The following is a 21,275-nucleotide window of genomic DNA, read 5'->3' on the forward strand; positions in this document are numbered from 1 at the left end:
CTAGGATGAGCCGGAAGCATCACAGATGCGGGTTTGAAACCTTTTTTGCATGCTCATACCCTCTGAACAGGTCATCACACAAGAAAGGAAGTATGGCTACCCTGTCGCCAGACACCTCCACAGCTTCCTTGGCAGAGGAGCCCTCCCCAGAGGAAAGCCCACGCCCTCTCTCACCCACGGGCATGCAGCACCATCGCATTGATAAGCGGCCCTGCTGGAGTCTCTCAGAGCAACACCAGGCACATCTCTGAACTATGCTCAGCGCCCGCCATGTTATGCCACCACGGGGCTGAGTTACTATTCAGAGCAGTTCACAGACAGTCTTTAGAACTGTGAATCTTTCAGAATGCACTTGTATGTATTTCTTTTTTTAAACCAGTGGCTGAGCAAGGATTTCCTCATTTCTATTTTCTTCAAGCAGCTCCCATTTCTGTCTCACTCTGTCATGGCCCCACGTTTCAGGAGTTTAGTTCACTCAGTTTCAAAGATGCTGAGCAATTGAATAGATCTGTGAATGGGATCAACTTACAACGACAATTATGACACATGAACGGAGCAATGGGCAGCTGTGTGTGGGGGGGAGGCCTCTGGAGCCACACTCTCTCCTCGACACTCTTTAGCCAAACAACCCCCCCCCTCCCAATGTACATCTTTAGGCCAGTTCACACAAACGCATGTCCGTCATTCAGTAACGATTTGCATGTGTGAATGAGAGATTGCAGGTCACACACTACAGATGGTACATGAGTGACATAAATGTGTGAACCGGTGCTTACAGATTCTGATGAAATGCCCCTTTACATAGAATTTAAACATGATGGATTTTGTGCTTGGATGTGGCTTCCATACAAGGAAAAGCATGCAAGTTGCATGTCGGTTGTCTTGCTCTCCGGGGGAACGTGCATGCATCGACACAGGCAAGTGTGATCTGAGTTGTGAAGACTGGATTGAATTCCCTGGAACGTTTCCAATTGCACAAAAACTCTTGTACAAAACAGAAAGTCATGGCCGGTATCCCTTGTACTAAGTCAATTGGGTCGTATCCCATCTAGTGCCAGGTACATTTCTGCACCAACACCCGGAAAACCACCTCCTTTGACCACATTGTGGTCACTTCTGCTAACTGGACTGTAATTACTGCATCAAATAACATTTTGATTTTTGCCCACAACAGCACTGATCAGAAATGAGAAATCAGCCTTTGATCTTATAGTAGCTGTTCTGCTAATGAAATTGTATCAAGTCACACTTCTCTTTTGCTATCGCACACTGGGACCAACCTACTAACTTCAAACGGCCAAGAGTGATATCCCTACGAGAGATCCTTCATGGTTGAAGCAACCCATGCTGAATACGCTCAGAGGCACCTGTTGCCAAATGTTTTACATGACATGTGCAAGAATGGACACCAAGACTGGGGCTAAGCCTCACCACAAACCAGCTCTTGGCCTAAGGGTGAACACATGGCTGGATCCGTAAGATTGCCTGAAATCAGGCTCACGTCAGGAACCTGTCAGAGACAGAGAGAATAGCTGAGAAGCAGGAGGGAAAAACAGAGCTGACTTGCTCCTACATGCATGTTCATGCTACAGCATGAAGTGGGGATGTGCACACACGACTGGGCCACTGAACCTCCTTTAGAACTTTCCTGTTGTTTAATAACCTCTTAAAGGTAAAGGTGGTCCCCAGTGCAAGCACCGAGTCATTACTGACCCACTTGGGGGACGTCACATCACGACGTTTTCTTGGCAGACTTTTGTTACAGGGTGGTTTGCCATTGCCTTCCCCAGTCATCTACACTTTACCCCCAGGACACTGGGTACTCATTTTACCGACCTCGGAAGGATGGAAGGCTGAGTCAACCTTGAGCCGACTCCTTACCAGAGAGATTTTTCAAAAGAAGGAGTCAAACTGTTGTGACTTTTTTTTAAAGAAACACAACAGCCCTGCACAGCCCCTGTTCTTTTGAAGAGCTACGACAATTGAGGGGGGGGGCTAGTTTTGATTTGCAAAAACTGTGATATCAGATTCCCCCTCTCCCATCCCCATGTAATCTAGATCTGAACTGGATCCCTCGTGCGGCTGTAATGAAGCTTGCAAAGAGGTTAGGAACTGGATCTCCCATTGACTAGTCTATTTCGAGCTTCAGCTCACACCATCAGTTGCCAGTCAACAAGTCTGTGTGAATCACCTCTTAGACCCAGGGTCCTCATTCTGCAGCTCATGGTAAGCCACATTTGCAAGACCCCCCCAAACACAATAACTATTGCTGTAGCTGCTGTTATTGCTGCTACTACTTTTATTCGCTTATGTGTTTGTTCTTTTTTTAATGTTTTCATTATATTTATATACACATTTTGAGTGTTGTTTTAATGTTATAAACATTTTAATATATGTTGTTTGTCACCTTGGGGAACCATATTTTGATGGAAAGACAACATATAAGTGTTTTAAATAAATATATGAAATAATAATAATGAAATAATAAATGAAATATTAATATTAAATATATGTAACGATCGTCTTTTAAATCACCAGAGTATCTCCGTGTCTCTCCCCATCACTCCTGGACCTCAGCCAGCTGATGGCCTTGCCCTCTTTCCTGGAATGGGGCGGCAGTGACCGTGAGAGCCCCAGGTGGCTCCCAGGCCACGGAGGATCTCTTTCTCAGATGCTCCCAAAGCCAACTGATATTTATAGGATTTAGCTTCTCTTGGAGCACCATGGCGCAGAGTGGTAAGCGGCAGTACTGCAGCCCAAGCTCTGCTCATGACCTGAGTTCGATCCTGGTGGAAGCCGGGTTCATGTAGCCAGCTCAAGGTTGACCCAGCCTTCCATCCTTCCGAGGTGGGTAGAATGAGTACCCAGTTCCCTGGGGGTAAAGGGAAGATGACTGGGGAAGGGAATGGCAAACCACCCTGTAACAAAAGTCTGCCTAGAAAATGCCGTGATGCGACATCCCCCCATGGTTCAGTAATGACTTGGTGCTTGCACAGGGGACTACCTGTACCTTTTACCTTACCTAGTCTCTCTCATAATGCCTCATTTAAGTGAAGAATTAAACCACAGCAAATGAGTGGCTGTCGATAAATATTTCCTTTCTTACAAACAGGTTGGCTTTTCTCGCTTTATCCCATCTGTGCTTGATAGCTGTGACCCACTTTGAGCCCATGGGGTACAACTAGGGGACTACCAATCAAAATGATTGAATGCATTCCTGGGTCATTTAAAACCCTTTTTCCCTTGCAAGGCCAGGCAATCAAACTGTAACATTTTTACATGGACATGTTAATGAAGAGGGAAAGCATTTATCAATCAGTTCAATTAACCACAGATTTCAGCTGAGTTCTTTAATCTAATTGGAGCTGTCCCCAAAGTCTGTATGTCTGGTCCATTGATATACATAAGGTTACATGCTTGCCTCAGTTTCAGACAAGAGGATTTGAAAAATAATAATTTGTTTGTCAAAGGAGACAGATTGAGCCAGTTTGGTGTAGTGGTTAAGAGCACAAGACACTAATCTGGAGAACCGGGTTTGATTCCTCATTCCTCCACTTGAAGCCAGCTGGGTGACCTTGGGTCAGTCACAGCTCTCTCAGAGCTCTCTCAGCCCCACCCACCTCACAGGGTATTTGTTGTTTACTTTGTAAACCTCTCTGAGTGGGTGTTAAGTCGTCCTGAAGGGCGGTATATAAATCAAATGTTATTTTTAAAAATGCATTCCAAAATGTTTTTAGAGGAATTGGATCGACTAATCTTGGATGGAGCAGAGCTGTCATTTTGCAGAGCCAATTAAGAGACTGGACCCACCTTCGCACTCACAGCCAAGAGTGCCCTTCTCTCAGCTGCACGTGGCTCACCAGCTCTCTCCCCTCTCTTAGATTCAGCCCAGCTGGCCATGCTGATCCACGCATTTTGCAACTGTGTGGAGAGATTACAGCAATGCCCTGTACGTTGGGCTGCCCCTGTAGACAACATGGAAATTGCAGCTAGTTCATAGTGTGGCGGCCCGATACAGACAGCCTCTGGTCGATGGGGACATCTTTCCCTTCTGGAAACAGCTATAGATTGGCTGTGAGTTTGTTTCCAAGCCCAACTCAAGGTGTGGGTTATGTCCTTTAAAGGCCTTTATGGCCTAGGACCCATATATCTAAAAGACCATCTTCTTCCCCCCTGACCCCATGCACCAAGTAGGGTCATCTGGCTGCCAATGACTGGCTGTCCCCTGGCATCCGTCAGAGCACGTGCCTTTTCCACTGTAGCTCCCTCTTTGCAGAATGTGGAGGGAGGGGTCATCTTTAGGAATTTTCTAAAAATGTTGCATGGCCATTTTATTAGCCACGGCTTTTTATGGGGTATAAACCCCAAGCATCTTTGGGGGGGGGGGGAGGAAATCTGGGGTTTTATTCTTTTGATTTTAAATTGCAATGGTATAATTGTGTTGTTGTAAGCTGCCTTGAGCCCCAAGAAAAGGCAGGGTGTGGATATTTGAAAAACTAAATAAAACTATATTCTGGTTTCACAAAAAGTTTGTGTTAGTTCAAAAGAAGAAGAAGAGTTAATGTTGTGGCAGTGCCATCCTAAGTGGAGGCAAACCATTCAAAGTCTATTGAAGTCAATGGCCTTTGAAAGAGGTCACTTTGCTTAGGATGGCACTGCCAGACAGCCATGCTTTGGCTAGGCACAGGTGGCCGCAATCTTGGCATTTGGATTCTGGAATCTTTAAATAGCGAGATTCAGGCTTCAGACCCACAGAGGCCACCCAGTGTTTCTCTGCTTTTCCTATTCTGTGGGGCCAACCAGCAGCTGTCAGCGTAATTTTTTGTCGGCCTTAATGTTGGGTATCAAGGGGGGAGGGGTTCCATTCCTAACTTGATTGTGTTTCAGTTCGTGCTCTCTGGTATCTCGAAAAAGTTCTGTGATTTTTCCTAGCAAGAGTTCCTCCTAACAGTTTGGTTCAACTCCCCTGGCCCCAATTATCGGGACGCGTCTATGAGAGCGTTGGCAGGCTATGCTTGCCTCCCCCCCCCCCCGGCAAAGAGCTTTCAAAGCATGGCTTCGACTCCCCCACTGACACCACCCCAGCCGTCAGAGTAGCTTTGCTTTTTAACGGGGGGGGGAAGGGGAGGGGGAACCATTGCGATCTCTTGAGGGAAAGTCTAGCACTTAACATCCCTAACCACTAGGGGTCTGTCTCTCTCCTCCCTTGCAACCGAGAGAGAGAAAACCAGCCTGATCTCGGTGGCCAAATGGCATCGAGGGGGGAGAGGGGGGGGTGCTGGGACCGGGGCGGCGGTCCGGGTTGGGGGGGCGGCGGGGGGGGGGGCGGGCGAGGGCCGCCCCGGGCGCCGACCGCTGCTGGCTGGAGCCGTTTCCTCCGGCGCGGGGCCGGGAAGGCGGCTCCTCCGCCTGGGACGGCGGCTGTGCCCCGCGCCCTCTGCCAAGCGCAATTGCACCATCGCGCTCCAGTGGGTGGGGACCCACCCGGGCGCTTCCTTAAACAGGCAGGCGCGGCGGCGAGCCGGCGGAGGGGAGCAGGCAGCGCCGCGGCCCCTGTCGCTTGCGCGCTCGGGCGGCTGCCGCCCCTCGCAGTGTCACCTCCCACGTGGGGGGCTGTCCGGCCGCCGCCGAGAAACTTCCCCGGGCTGCTTCGCCTCCGCCTGGGACACGCGCGCGCGCGCGGGGGGCCCGGAGCGGGAGGGGCGGCCGCGGGGAATGCCGCCCCGCCGCCCGCCAGGACCGGCTCCCGCCGCCGCCGCCGCCGCCTTGCTCCGCGCACGGAACCCGTGGCGGCGCCTCTTCGGCGAGACCTCGGGAGGCTTTTCCCCCCGGAGGAGGAGGAGGAGGAGGGGGGCTCCTGCGTCCCGCTCGCCCCCGCCCCGCTGGACGGGCAGCCCAAGGAGACCTGGCCGGGACAAGCCAGGCCCGCCCGCTCCGGCCCAGGAACCGCTCCCGCCTCTGACCCCCAGGTAAGTGCGGCGGCGAGGGGCCGGGCGGCCGGCGGGTCAAGTACGCCCGCGTGTGCGGGGCGGCTCAACTTTTTTGCGGCGTGGTCAATTCCCCCGTCCCGCGTGTCAGTTTCATGCAGCCCGCGAGTGTCTCCGGACGGCCCCTTTAAATTGTCGCGCCAGGCTTGCGCTTCATCGCGGCACATGCAGGACGGGGCCAGGCGGCACAGGGGCACCCCCCCCCTCCGCGAGAGCTGCCTGGAGGTGCAACCTGCAGCCGAGGGGCACCAAGCCCTTCGGAAGCCCCCCACCCCACCCCACCCCTTCCTGACATCCCCCCTCTCGGGGCGCCTTTGGCGAGGGGGGCCCGATTTGCCAAGGCCTTTGAATGCATTCCCAAGGCGTGTCTCCTAAGCGGGCGGGCGGGCGGGCGGGGGGGCTGGTTCGCAACACGCGCTGGGCTTCAGAGGAAGTCCTGGTGAACCGGCGGGGGGCGAATTGCATCGCTTTCCTTCTGGAGTTTTAAACCGTTTCCCAGAGCCGCAGAGAAGCCTCTCCTGGAGTGAGTCGCGTTCGTTCTTTCAATGTATTTCTACAAACGACATAATGGCTTTAAAGGGCCGGGACAGGTCCTGGAGCCGATCGGGTGGACCGGGAGCTGGGCGCTGGGTCTTTGCGGGCGAGATGAGAAGTTCCTGCCGCCAACTGGCCTACAAAGTCCCAGTCCCCGGCTCCTGACTTTGCGCGCTGCCAGGCACCCCCCCTGCCTGGAAGGAAAAGACAGCCAGTGACAGCCGATGCCCGTGGAAAGCCAGCCGGGGTTGGGGGGGGGGGACACCGAGAGAGCTTCTCCTATGGGGGGAGGGAGGGAGGGAGGGAGGGCGTGAATCCCTTCAATGCCTCAGCACCCTCCCCCCCCCCCCCCGCCGCCGCACGCCCAGGCCTGAAATCTGGGGCTCCCCGTTTCTGCCGGCCAGCCGAAGTTCAGCCCTTTTATTCCAGTGGGAGAATTCAGCACATGCTCAGCCCACAACCATCCATGGGACCCAAAGTGGCTGGATCGCCCCCCCCCCCATTTAATAAACTGCTATAGTCATAGGCCATTGCAAAACCAAAATACAAATAAAATATAACAACATACACCAAGTTTTATGTATATATAAAATGAAATATTCCATTTAAAGCTTTAGACAGAGGCCGGACTCATTTGTTACCCTGTAAATATTATTTGCAACATTTTTTAAGCAGTAAACTCAATATTTAATCACTGTCAAATGCAAAGGTTCTTTTGCTGGCGCGACGGATTTCTCCGTCCTTTCCTCACGCTCGCTTGAAAGTATTTATGTCTCCCAAATCTGCAAGTCATGCTATGATAAAGGGAATCTGTTGCAAGGCCCTAATCTAACATTTATGGTATCTCTGCAATGCCTGTCGTTTCAAAAAACACATCTTTGAGCTGCAAACAAATCGGGAACAGTGTTTTGTACTAATGTATGGTTCTTTTTATTTTAATAAATTGGCATCGAGTGATTTGCACACTGCTGCCAACAAAATTAGGCCCTTGTTTTGCCTACAAAACTGAAAATCGTGTTCTCTTTTATTTGTAAAACGTGGCGGGGGGGGGGCGCACTGGAACGTTCCCATGCAATCCTACGCAAAGTTACACCCTTCTACATTCACGGAAAGGGTATATGACTCTGTTTAGAATGGCACAGTTAGAGATTTAAGAGCACAAGCTTTGGTAAGTCGGCACACTTCATCAGATGCATGAAGTGTACATCCATTTGGCCAATGCATTTATATTAACAACAGAAAGCTGGGAGTGGGGTGTAAATATAACCGCTTCAGCATAACAAATGTACAATTTATGCAAGTGGCGAAGTCTGCTTCGGCTCTTGGAGCTTATGCTGTAATAAATCCGGTTAGTTTTTAAGGTGCCTCTGTACTCCTGTTTTATTTTGTTGCTACAGACTAAAACAGCGACCGCTCTGGAATTTCCACATGGATGTGTTCACAGGCCTGCAGGGTGAATACAGTCAACAATTGATTCAATGTAATGTTGCTGCACATTTAAAAAATGTTGCCGTTTTTTATATTTTTAGTACTATAAAGGCAGCTTTTTAAAATCCCGTATTCATTATACTAGTCATTCATTGGTTTTTATGCATTTCTGAATGGGATCTAAAAAGTGTTTAACTTGTAAAGGAATTGTAGGAATATGAATTATGTGGGAGAGAAGAACTATTACCTGTGTAGTGCAAGCTAATTCATGCTCAAAAATAAAGACTGCTAGTTCAATGGGACTGATTTCTAGGTACTGCAGCCTTAAAAAGGCTTTTCTTTCTCAGAATTTCAATCTCTAAGAGAGGAAAAATCATTAAACAACACCATTAATTACATTTGCTATAACTAATATGGGCTTTTGTAGTATACGTGTCAGAGATTTCACAACACTCAAGCACATTATAGATTACACTTCTGCACCTAGATTTTTCCAAAACAAAACCAAAAGCTTTTAGTCAAAAGTTTTTATTTTGCAGTAGTTTTCTTTTTTAGGGAGCAATCCTAAGTAGGTCTACTCAGAAGTCCCATTTTAGTCAATGGAGTTTACTCCAATGAAAGTGTTCTTAGGATGGCAGTCTAAACAACCTAATAAATCTTCATTTCTTACCATGGAATGAAACAACGATATCCCCGTCCATTGAACTTTGCTTTCAAATTACACAGCTGATCAGATTTGGATCCTTCCACAATTAGACATGATTTGGTACATTCCACATCCTCCCTCCCCACATGAACTTTGCCACTGATTAAGAAATCATTATTTTCCAGCTTTTCAAAAGGTCTTCATCGTTTGCCTTCACTTGCTGTTAATGTGTGGAAACTGTTCTTTGCTGTACACAGAACATCTGGGCATAAATATCATCATCATAATTAGCCCCTCACATTTCCAGAGGGATGAATTCTGACTGGGTGGTGTCAGCTGATTTACGCATTGACTGTTCTGCAAAGGCTTTTAAAGCCAGCTAAGAGTTGGAGATGTTTTTTGACTCTCCGAAGGTCTTTGCGTTGTTATATACAGCAGAGCTCAGGCCACACAGACATGCTGTGCTCCCTGACGGGTGCCGTATGGAAGTAACAGTCCAGTGTTGCGATTCTAGGTGTGTATCTTGAGGAGGCTGTGCCGTTGCAACTGGGGGACTTTATTCCAAGAAATTCATCCGCTTAGGATCAGGGTGTCAGTTTTGGATCCACAGTTCAGAATTTAACATTCTTGTACCAGTTTTATGTCAAGTGATTCAAAGGCCAAGCCAAGCTCTTTCTAAAAAGCTTAGTTTCCCTGCTAATGTTTTTCAGAGAATCTTCACTAAGGAACAGAATTATAAATATGACACTCTTATAAATATTATTTTTTTCAGTTTGGGGGGGCAGCAGGGAGGAGGGGCAAATATGCCAAAACACCAAAAACATCTTCAATGTTAGCTTGTAGCCTGATCCATCCATTTTCCCTTAGAAAGTCCTACTTTTTCAATGTAACTTGCTCCTAGTATGTGTAAATAGAGTTGCAACCATGCCGTCTTATCCTATACATGTTTACTTGGAAATAACTTCTCCAGCGATGCTTGCTCTCAGATAAGAAGTACACAGAATGCAATCCTATGATATGCACTTTGAGAGCAAGCCAAAGTGAACTCAGGGGGAGCTCTGGTTAAAGAAGCATAGGCTTGGGCTGCTAATTTCACTTTTTGAAAATTGCATTGCTGGCTCAGATCTATTATTGTCAGGTTCCTTTAGGATACAGTGGCATAAAAAAAACTATGAAATATTCCAGTCCCATTTCATTCATGCCAAAAGTAGGATAGACATTTATATCTAATTCCCAAATTAAATTCTAAATTAAATTAATTTCATCAGAAGTGTATTTCCAAATCATGTTTTCCTTTGGCTTTTGCAACATAATTAATCAAACTGATTCTGTTTGAAGCACCCCGATACAGTCTGCACATGATACATTCCTATGTATACGAAATCAGTTTCCGCTTTGTAGTTCTCTGGTCTTTTCCTGGCACGTACTTATTCGAAGAATTATCATTCTTACATTGTTAAAGAAATAAACAAACCTGGATAGCCCTTGGGGTTTTTTTTAACTTTTAAAATTATGTTTCTTGCTCCCTCTTTCTGATTAGTTGTGTTATATAGCACATAAGTGAAACAGATGTTCAAGCAGGAAGTCAATGAAGGGGGAAAATTAACTGGTGGCCCTTCTATCCAAATGTCTCCGAAGGATCTGTTCTAAATCCTGTTTGAATCTATAAGCATCTCCCCCCACCCCATTTATTTTATTCGGATTCCTGTTGTTGTGTCCACACTGTCGTTAGGGAAGTGGAAACGTGTCTCCTTACTTCTTGTAGTGGGTGGGCTACAAATCAGAGAATCTGTAGCTTCAGTCTTGCTGGTTGTGCCACGAATGCACCATCAGGCCTTGGACAAGCCACACTACTGTTGCTCCCCTGCCCCAATCTGCACTGCAGAGATTATATGAGTGGTCTACCTTATAGGGCTGACATGCGATAATATTCATGAAGTGTTTTGCACACTCAGAAATGATAATAAGGGCTTCATCCAGCACATAGTTACTTATGCTTAAATCTCTACTAAAATCCACTGTAAAGTGTATCAAATTGCAAGTCAGCATGTCAGTCCAGAGTGTGTGGCTCTGAATGCCTATACACACACCAGGGCTAATTTCAGTGGAAGGAGGAGAGCTGTGCACAAATGAATACGTGTTCGGCTCAGTTCCCTCATTTTAAGTGAAGCCACAAAGAGCAGAGGGACTCCAGGCTCACTTTGCTACAAGAACAGGACGTTTATCTGTAATGAAATTACAGTGTTATGACTCCCAAAGTAATATGAGGTTGGGGAGAATCTCTGGGGACTAAGCGTTTAAATGGAACACAGAAGGCATTATTTTGCCAACCCCGTCTTATTTGAAAGAGGTCTTCTGTATCTTAAATGTTTCTCCCTAATTTCCTAAATCAAGAGCTCCTCAGAATGTCGCTTATTTCGTTATGCCAAAGTCCTATTCGACGACACACGCTCAAGAGACCACTGAGTATGGGCTCCTAGCCTGGCCATCCTTTTCTTTTAATCAGCTTCATGAAAGATTCTTGCTGAACTCTGATAGATGTTTTGACTTGGGTCAAAAATGGGGAGGGCCAAATGGTCTCTGTTTGCTCGTGAGTTCCTGTTTTGTTGCTTTTCCTGCCCCCCCTCAGAGAATGCTTTGGGCTTTGCTTGTCTTTAAAGGAATTGCAGCTTCAAGATTCTCCGCACTATGACTCTTTGTTCAGGTTCCCTCAGGATAATTAAATATTATTATGCAGAACACAATTTCCTTTTGTATACTTTGATTACTTGCAACACGTAAGAAGTTTCCAGCTGTAAGTTCACTATCCAGAATATTTTTTTTAAATTGCCTATATATTATTGGTTGTGGGTGTAATGTATAATTATATATCTCTATGGTCTGCAAATCTTCAGACAAACAAGAGTGATTTGTATGGTCAGTAAAATATATCTGGGGCAAGGATGCCAAGGGAATACTGTAAACACAGAATGGGCACCATTTCACACTTGGTGTAGCAAGCGTGTTCACTGTGGCTGCACCAACATTAAGCCAGTGTTTTCTGTAGCCAAGTGGGCAATGGAGATATGGAATCTCCGGGCGCACAGCAGAGATGGGCGGGGAGCTGTAGCTGATCATGACTCCAGAGCATGCGCACTTCACGTGATCCCAGTATTTGGAAACATGCATCTTCACAAACTTATTGCAGCAAAAAATATGCACGTGATCAAAATGACACAGCGAAACACCACCACACTTATGTGGCAAACAGGAATTGGGCCGTGGTACCTAGATTTGCATACACGGGTGTTTCTTGGGTGTGTTTGTCACAGAATTTACGTATTTGGTCCATGTAACAGAAGTATATATGCAGCAATTGTGTTTTCTTTGTAAAACAGGGAGCCTTCCAAAGACAGTATCTTTAGTAGGATCAGCTTGTTCAGAAGTACAGGACGCAAGTGGGTGAATCACATAGAATTCTTCCATTGGTGAGATTTTTTAAAAGCACAGGACAAATGCTTTTGAGACACACAGGATTCTTCCGTCAGTGGGATATGTTTAAAGCAGTTCAAAGCAGATTTCAAACGCAGCGTGGTAGCAGTTTGCTCTTCAGAGGCGACATGTCTCACTCCCTTTGCATAAGCATGGCAAGGGCCGGGGGGGGGGGGCGGGGGGGAGCACGCTCTCTGAACTGTGGCCTGGATCTGCAGGCGGTCTTTCCCAGTGTACTATAGAGAAGCAGAGTTCTAAAAATAAGGGCTATCCATGAGGGGCAGTGCTGCTGAAAATAAGCACTACAGGATTTATCACCGGAGCTTGATTTCTAAAACAAGAAGTACTGGAGCCGATGCATGCTGGAAGTGACGGCCTTTGCTTTGGCCACCCGCCTTTCTCCCTCATTCTTATTTGGAGGGGAGGGGAGGGGAGCTAGTTGCAGTTTAATCAGTAGAGATGTGCCAGCTGACCAGTAAATAGCCCAGCCTGGCTTGTTTTTCGGTCCTTAATGGCATATTGAAGGCACCAGAAAGGGAAACTTTTTCACAGCAAGGAGCATTACCACGTGCTAACGTTTGCATTAGTGAGCTGTTGTTAAAGGCAGGGTCCATTTGAAAAACTGGCAACTTTACCATTCAGAAAAGTCGTCAGAGGGAAGGCAGTCCCACGGCCAAAGCCACACAGGACAAGCAAAAATGGGATCCAAGGCATGGTGATGGGATTCACATGTGTTGAGTGAAAGAGGTGCCGTGCAAATCATCCCCCCTGGGAAGCGGTGCCTTTCCCTAACACTGCATCAGGTCAAATGTTGCTGCGTTCATACAGCTGTATGCATGTGGAAGAATTATTAAATACCTGACCTAACTCTCAGTGCAGGATGGGCCCTCTGAACATGCTCTTCTTGTTGTTGTTGTTTCTTTATAATCTGCCTTTCTCACTGAGAATCAAGGCAGATTACATACTGCAAGTGAATACAATAGAATCAACAGAGCAAAAATACAACATGATCAACAGGACGTTCAATGAAAACTGATGCCATAGGGCATGGTAGCCACAAATCTAAAAAACTATTTATGACACAGCCCTATAATCTGAGTAGAAAGGAAAGGCTAGCCCATATGACTGTAGTCTGGAAGTGTGGTTTTTTAAAATAAAATTCTGGCATTTCAGGTCATGTGCTTATAAGCACGTACAAAATGCCTCATCCACTGAGCAGAATAATGTATTTTGAGGAGCGCTGAGCTTGTAGAACACCACTGTAGGTTTGTTTTTTTTTAAATGAAATCCACGTAAGGACAGAGTGTCTTTGCTCATGTGCAAGATGCCGCCTAAAGATACCATCTCTCTTTTTAAAAATCTTGCACAGAAATAAAGGAAATGATGAAATACCAATGACCCCCCACTCCCAACCAAGGGACAGTCACTTGTACTGACAATAGGATGAAACTAAGGTCAGATGGCCACCCTGGGAGCACGGTTAGTATGGATCGCCCTGCAAGGAGTGGCTAGTGGAACCCGAGGCGGGTGAGTTAGATCTGAGTCAGGGAGACCCTTTCCTCCCGCCCTGCTTTATCAAAGCCCTTCGACAGCAAGTCAAGCAGCCCCAGTTGGCCTATTCCCCCCTCCCCCCGGCTTTTTCTGCCTTGTCCATTACTCCGTATGTCAAACAGATTCCAGAGCTAAGCCATGGCTTTTTCCCTATCTCTAGCCAGCCCCAATCTCCGTCCTACATCAATGGATTCCTTTGGGTGAGATAAGGATGTATTGTGACTCACCCCGGAGTCCTTGGGAAAGATCAAGGACCAAATCTCAATGGATAGCTAAGTTCATTATTCTGCAGTTTTCTCCACTGCAGAGGCTTCATGCAGCTCAGCCTAATCAGCCCACAGTAGCAGCCAGTTTGTTCTGGCCTTGGGTTTGGGCCTATTCACCAAAGCCAGCCAACTCAGGTGGCATTCTCAGGAGTCTCAGTTTTGATTTCTAAAATAGGTTTCTTGCTCAACAACAGGATGTGCTGGGGCTGCCAACTCCAGGTTGGGAAATTTCTGGAAATTTGAGGGTGGAACCTGGGGAGGGCAGGGCTTGAGGAGAGGAGATGCCTCATCAGGGTATAATGCCACAGAGTCCACCCTCCAAAGAAGCCATTTTCTCCAGGGGAACGAATATAGTTCGCCTGGAGATCAGCTGTAATTCCAGGCATCTCCAGCCATCAACTGGAGCCTGGCAACCCTAGGACGTGCTTATGGTTCTGCCCCTAATAAGGGACAATTGTAAAGAATTATTATAAAAAACAAACAAACATGCAAGCTATTTTGATAATGCCTGCCATTACGAACGTCTTTTTTCTTCAGTGTCTGTTACTTATGTGATTTTTAAAGATACTACGTATGTAAGTGAAGAATAAGCTTGTACTTCTCCTTTCTTGTCTTTGTGCATTCTTCCTTAATATTGGCCGTTTCCACACTACTCACCTTCAATCGGAAAGCCGCGGAACATTGCGAAAAAGCCGCGGAAGATAGCGTTTTCTCATGCAAGTTTTGCGCGATGTCACACAAAACTCGCATGAGAAAACGCTATCTTCCGTGGGTTTTTTTGCAACGTTCCGTGGCGTTCCTGTTGAAGGTGAGTAGTGTGGAAGCGGCCACTGTCTCTGGCTTTGGCCCACAGCTCTTCCAGTTCCTGATCAACGTTATTTAGATTATATATTTGGCAGTATGTTTATTTGAGTATTTATCTTCAACTTTATTCTAATTTTTGATATCAACTCCTGGTCTTGTTTTACCAGAGAGAACAGAATTTGCTTCCCATTTATAATCTATTTGTTTCCTGTATTGGCCATTAGGTGATTTCCACATATACAGTCTTCTGTTTGGTTGCCTGAAAAATGTTTGCAATAAACAAATTGTTGGCTTCACAAAATTCTATGAGCCATTCTCCTGCTTCAATTCATAATCTTAGCCCAAATTTTCCAACGTTTGATTGTTTTGTGTCCTACTTTTGCATTCCCGTCACCTATAATTATCCATGCATCTTGTTTAGGTATGTGATCAGTATCTTCCTGGACACTTGCACAAAAGCTTTCAATTTCTTCCTCTTCAGGTTCTGTAGTTGGGGCATAAACTTGAATGATGGTTATGTTGATAGGCCTTCCATGCAGTCTGATTGATATTATTCGGGAAGACTCTGCATTAAAACTCATCCTGATTGCTTGAGCTACGTCTATAAAAGCTATGTCTATAAAAGTAACACCATTTCTTCCAAGTTTGTCATTTCCACAGTAAAACACTTTGTGATTTACTTACTGATAATGTCATCATCAAATCCACTTTAGTTCACTCACACACAGGATTACAATGTTTAAATGTTCCATTTCCATTTTACAGTTTCGAGCTTACCTGGATTCATACTTGTACACGATCTGAAAATCTCAAATAAATACAATCCAGTTTTTTCACAAATACATTTTATAGAGGCTCATCTGGTTCCCTTTTATAATGTTAGCTTGGTCAGCAGTGCCACAGACCCTAATCAAAGCCAGTGCCTTACAATGCCATCCTAAGCAGAGTTATGCCCATCCAAATCCACAGCCGACGGCCCTAGAGTGGTGTCCCTGTACTTAGAAGGGCACTGCCAGTCGTCTAAGCTTTTGCTGGACACATTTTAGCAGTAGTAATCAAAACCGTCATTCATCCCATAATATCAGTAAGATATCAGAACCTCCAAGAAAAAGACAGCCAGCTTGGCATGGCGGCAGGAGTGTTGAACTAGGATCTCGGAGAACCAGGTTTGAACCCCTACTCTGCCATGGAAGCGCACTGGGTCACTTCGGGCCAGTTACATACTTTCGGCCTAACATACTTCACAGAGTTTTTGTGAGTATAAGATAAGGGAGAATTATATAAGCCACCTTGGGTCCCCATTCAGGAGAAAGTGGAGTATAAATGAAGTTAACAAATGTGAAATTCTAGCCAATGTAGCCAGCTCTAGCCAATGTAGGTCTTTGCAGCTGAATGATTGACTGAGAAATGCCAAAAGTGATCAGAGCATCACTTACCAACATGACAAATGATTTGGGGAAGCAACTTCCGTGGCACTGCGTCTTCAGTCACTGTGACCCAAGTGTCTAAGCTCACAGCCACCAGGTATCAGAGCCTTCATGACCTTTCATGTGTGAGAAAAGGGTTTTCCTCTGGCCACACTCCAAATAGCTGGTTGAAGCTATGCCAGGCTACCAGAACTAGGCACACGCAACCTTGGCAGATGGATTGGGGCAGGAACTACACCTGTGACTCCAGTTTGCATGGACAGTTCCTCATCCAGGCAAGAGTTCATGGGTCTCTGCGCCCGTGACTCCTATTGGGACCGGAGTGAATAAGGAGACTAATCTTACATGACACTTTTCCTGCAGGACGTGATCTTGGTAGAGGAAAGCCATGTGTTCCGTCACTTCTCTGTGAGTATTTGTTCTGCTACACAGAGCAGGAAGCATTCATCAGGCTGCTGCAGTATGCTAATGTCACACTACAGCAATAATTTGTAACTGGATTATCTGGCGTGGGCATGTCAGTCCAGTTGCAAATGACAGCTAGATTGCAACAATAGCACAGTATCCGAAGAATGGGTGGATACAGGAGAGCAGAGGCTGCATCAGCTGGCCGAATGCTGCAGTAGAGCCAACTCACCCATTCATGCTAGTTAAGAAGTCAGCATGTTCCTGAAAATAGTACAGAAACGTTTCTGATTATGAAAGTAGCTTAGCTGAAGTCTTCCAGCTCGTTGTATGTTGTCAATGTGCAAACTTTTTTAGGTCTTTAGGAAAAGTCCTCAGCAGGAGCCCATTCAGAAATATATGCATTTCTGAAGCACAGTCCAGCTACAGTTAATCAAGGGAAACTGTGTTTCATGACTGACGTTAAAAGGATTGTACTTAGTTCTTGTGGCCCCTTCTAACATGCCCAGGGTAAGGCTGACCTTGAGGTCAGGTAGCAATTTTCCCCAGGCCAGTTTGGCCAGGGATCCTGATGGTGTTTTGCCATCTTCTGGGCATGGAGCAGGGGTCTCTGGGGATGTGAGGAGGGGGAGGCAGTTGTGAATTTCCTGCCTTGTGCGGGGGTTGGACTAGATGACCCTGGAGGTACCTTCCAACCCTTTGATTCTATGATTGGAGCCATTGTTAATAATTCCCATAACTGCAGCAATACTTTTTCTAGCTTGTGTGATCAGCAGCTTCAGACAATGGATTTCCCTAGTTAGTTAGTTAGCCAGCCAGCCAGCCAGCCATACCTACTTCACTTTTCTCCTCAATGGGAACCCAAAGCAGCTTACAATATTCTCCCTTCCTCCACTCTATCCTCCCAACAACTTCGTGAGGTCACCCAGCACCCTTCCCTGGCACAGCATGGCTTTAAGTCTGAGTCTCCCAGATCCTAGTCCAACCCTCTAACCGCTATACCACACTGTCTTTGCTTGTGTACCTAGAGATGCTCAGGATTTCTCGCACGGATGCAAAATGCAGGCTGGGAGAGAACACAGTGATGAAAGTAAGCCCCCCCCCCCGCCCCAGCTGCATTAAGTGGCTCATCCCGGCCTCATGGAAATACATTCTCATCATTCTACCCTATCTGAAGTCTCAGGCATGAACTAAAATCTCCGGAATTGCTTGAAATGACTTTGCCCAGTACACTTTTAGAAATGATTACTGAATGATCTGTGACTTGCCATAAAGAATACATTAAAGGGTCACCTCAGGCCTCCACAAAGTGTCAAGCCCTAAGGCAAACGCAGCTCACTCGCCACGGACGGCGGATCGCTGGGACCTCAACAACCCTGTTTTCAAGGCCTGCCTGAAACTGCAGGGAGAAAAGTACAGGGGCGGGGGGGGCCGTGTCAGGTACCCAGAAGCCTTGGGGTTGGTGGGGACACAAATTGTGAGAGTTTCTTCACTAGCATTCTACCCAAGACATGCGGTTTTAAATCAGAAGTCCAATGTGGAGAAAGATAAGGAAGGGGGGATCTTTATTTGATAAACGCCGCAACATAGAACACGCATCAAATTATTATTTTTTGTTCTTGTGCTACTGTAACTCACCCAATGTCTTGGCCTTAATGTTGCGCTTGGTGTCTGTGCTTGGTTTCCGAAAGCAAGCCTGTCCACACAGAAAGAAAATGTCTTGGTGGGCTGGTGCACAAACCAATGCGTAGCACATTTAACATTAATTCGCCTTTGCTACAGTTTCCCTGCTCCCCCCAAACTAGCCAGCACTTAGACTGCAATTCCCCCAGACTTAATCTCTGAAGAGTTTATCATGCTGGGGGTGGGGACGGCAAAACATAATCTGGGGCCCTGGTAATGCTGGGGCTCAGGGAGCTGGGCAAGGTGCCACTGTATTTACTTGTATGTATGCAGTGGCACCTTTGCAGGTGTGGGTGAGAGAGAGACCTTGGGCCAGTCACACTCTCTTGGCCTAACCTTCTAGGGTGTTGTGAGGATGAAATCGGGGGGTGGGGGTGGGATTTCTACTGCTCCGATATCCTGAACAAAGAATGGGGTACCAAATGTGAGGAACGGAATGGGGAAACTGTCTAGGCATATACAGAGAATCGAGTATTGGCCTATTCATGCTAACAGCAAGTCATAGGATTTCTCTTGACATGATGTGTAGGTCGGGATCTGGGTGGTATGGGGTGGCAGAGGGAAACTTTGCCTGGGGGCCCATGGCAGCTGTCAACAGACCTGCGAAAAGAGTGACATTGCCAGCCTTCACAAAGGACTGGTAAATATTTGTCAGTTCTTGCTCACTCGATGCAGAAAAATGGGCCATATCTTATCTGTGATAAGACTTGAAACAAAACTATCAGTGTAATAAGAACTCAATTGAGCAGAAAGGATTGGGGCAGAAGGAGAAGAAAGCGATAACTCAATGTCCATCAAAGCATTGGAGGAATACATCAAAACTGTCCAATGTCTCAGAACTGACCCTGGATTGTGTGTGTGTAAAGTTCCAGAAAATCATAGCCAACTTTTGATCTCCCCATAGGGTTTTCAAGGCAAGAGACAAACAGAGGTGGGTTGCCATTCCCTGTCTTGCATAGAAACCCTAGACTTCCTTGGTGGACTCCCATCCAAGTACTAACCAGGCCTGACCCTACTAAACTTCCAAGATGTGATGAGATCAGGCCCCTGGATTACCATCACTTTATTAGGAATAATTTGTCTGAAAAACTGTTTTTACTTTTTAGTTTGGAATATATATGTGCAGGTATAAAAATAAGAACTTTATTACAATAACAGTGTATGTTATGTGGATATTTTTGACTCAGGCATTCTCATTGAGGAGTACAAAAAAAGGTTTAATCAGTTTCTCCACAAGTGATTATAGGGATAGAACCAATTATATAAACAGGGATTTGTAAATAAAATTAAAATCCTGATATCCTTTGCTGCAGATTTGGCTTTTTCCAATGAGCACTTGGATAAAAAGAGAAGCCATTTTCAGGAAAAAAAAAACATCAAATGAGCAAGATAGGCAAATGCACAACTAAAATAATCCTGGAAAAACAAGGAACGTATTAGTTAACTTCCTACCTGAACGCTGTTGTTTTTGGCTTCACCGTTTCCACAACACCAGTCCCTTTCTGGCTTGTCTGGTGATATTTGTGTGAATGACAGATCATTGCTCTGTGGAAGAGAAAGGCAAGTGAACATCCTGGCTAGTTTAGCTTTGGTGGACCCAAGTCTCAGTGGGGCCACATCTTATGTTATAGGAATATCCTAGCCTGAGATTTCGAGAGAGCAATTCTAAGCAAGTCAACATGGAATCCTAGTCAGGGCAATGCAGTGGGGCTGATCACGGGAAAATGTTCTTGGAATTGCACTGTGAATGCCCCATAAGGCTGGGAAGGGTTTTTTTCTCCAGAGCTAAAGATTGTCTTTCTGAGCATGTGTGAAATGCCAGAGCTCCCAATGGATTTTTAATGTCTGATCTCCGTTCTTGATCTGGGAAGTTATAGGGACCAAGAGGGACACAGCAAGCTTCTGGATCTATTCCTTACGCTGACTTCTTTTCAGAACCTTTTTACCCCCCTCTCTTGAAAGCGTTTTCAGTAAATAGCTTGACATAATGCACGTCACACAATGAAGACATTCCCCGCATAAACCGCAACTCTGCCCATTCTTCTGCACGTGCTCCCTGCACCTTCGTAGAATGTTCTTTTGGGATGCTGCCGGCTTTGTTTGCCTTTGCTTAAATGCCTCCAAGTATTCTGGCTCCTGCCTTGCCAAGTTCATATCAATATCCTGTGGTCTACTGGAAATCACAAAGGCAAGGAACGCACTCCACGGGCATTGCAAACAGCTTCCAAAGCAAGGTGAGGAGACTGTGGCCTTGCCCGAGCCCAGTGCTTGCAGAACAAGGACGTTCTGTCTTGGGCGGATCGGATGCCAGTTTTTCACAATGCTGGAGAGTGTTAGAGGCAAACCAGAAGCCTGCAGCCACGGAATTAGCTAGTTAGTTCCAATTCATTTAGGTTCGACCTCACCTCCCTCTGCTTCTTGTTTATTTTATTTCATTACCTTATTTACAGTCCACCTTTCTCGCTGATACTCCCTTCAGATTGCCAGGTCACATGTCTCCCATGATATTGAATGAAAGCCGCTGCTGACACACGCACACACCCCACATGTCTGTGTAATTCTTTAAGATATAGCAGCCCTATACCTAGTGCATGCATGGCCCTTGGCCTACTGCTCTAGTGCCTCCAAGCCGCTTTATAACTTGCTCCCTTTCCTCATTCCCTGACCTGCTCGTTTTTTTCTCTAAAGCCTCCTTTTCTCCCCTCACTGTCCTTCATCCATCTTCCACACTGCAGCCTCCCTTCAGTCATTTGGACTCTGGGCTCCTTGCCCTTACATTTCCTTGCCTATGGGACCTCTTCTCAGTTTTTAAACTGTCCCAGAAAATACAGCTGTCTCTAGAGCATCACTTCCTTCTAGGTTTGCCAACTCTGGCCTGGGAAATTCATGGAGACCTGGGGGCAGTGTCTGTGGAGGGAGAGAATTTGGGGGTGGATTTCCCCTAGAATCTGTGGTTTGTTCCCTGAAGCTGCCATTTTCTCTAGGGTAACTGATCTCTGGGGTCTGGAGACCAATTGTAGCCCAGGATAACTTCAGGCTCCACCTTGAGGTTGGCAACCCCACTTCCTTACCT

General features: G+C 46.4%; 1 protein-coding gene across 1 annotated transcript in view; it reads left to right on the plus strand.

Annotated features, from left to right (window-relative positions):
* The first annotated feature begins 5,249 nt into the window (after window positions 1-5,249).
* LOC129346409 (hypermethylated in cancer 1 protein-like) overlaps window positions 5,250-21,275 on the plus strand; it is a 56,632-nt gene continuing 40,606 nt past the window's right edge. The window contains exon 1 of the mRNA XM_055003761.1: window positions 5,250-5,969. Coding sequence (XP_054859736.1) covers window positions 5,250-5,969 — 720 coding nt within the window. The remainder of the gene's footprint in view (window positions 5,970-21,275) is intronic.

The sequence above is a fragment of the Eublepharis macularius genome, chromosome 19, assembly GCF_028583425.1.
Source record: "Eublepharis macularius isolate TG4126 chromosome 19, MPM_Emac_v1.0, whole genome shotgun sequence".
NCBI lineage: Eukaryota > Metazoa > Chordata > Lepidosauria > Squamata > Eublepharidae > Eublepharis > Eublepharis macularius.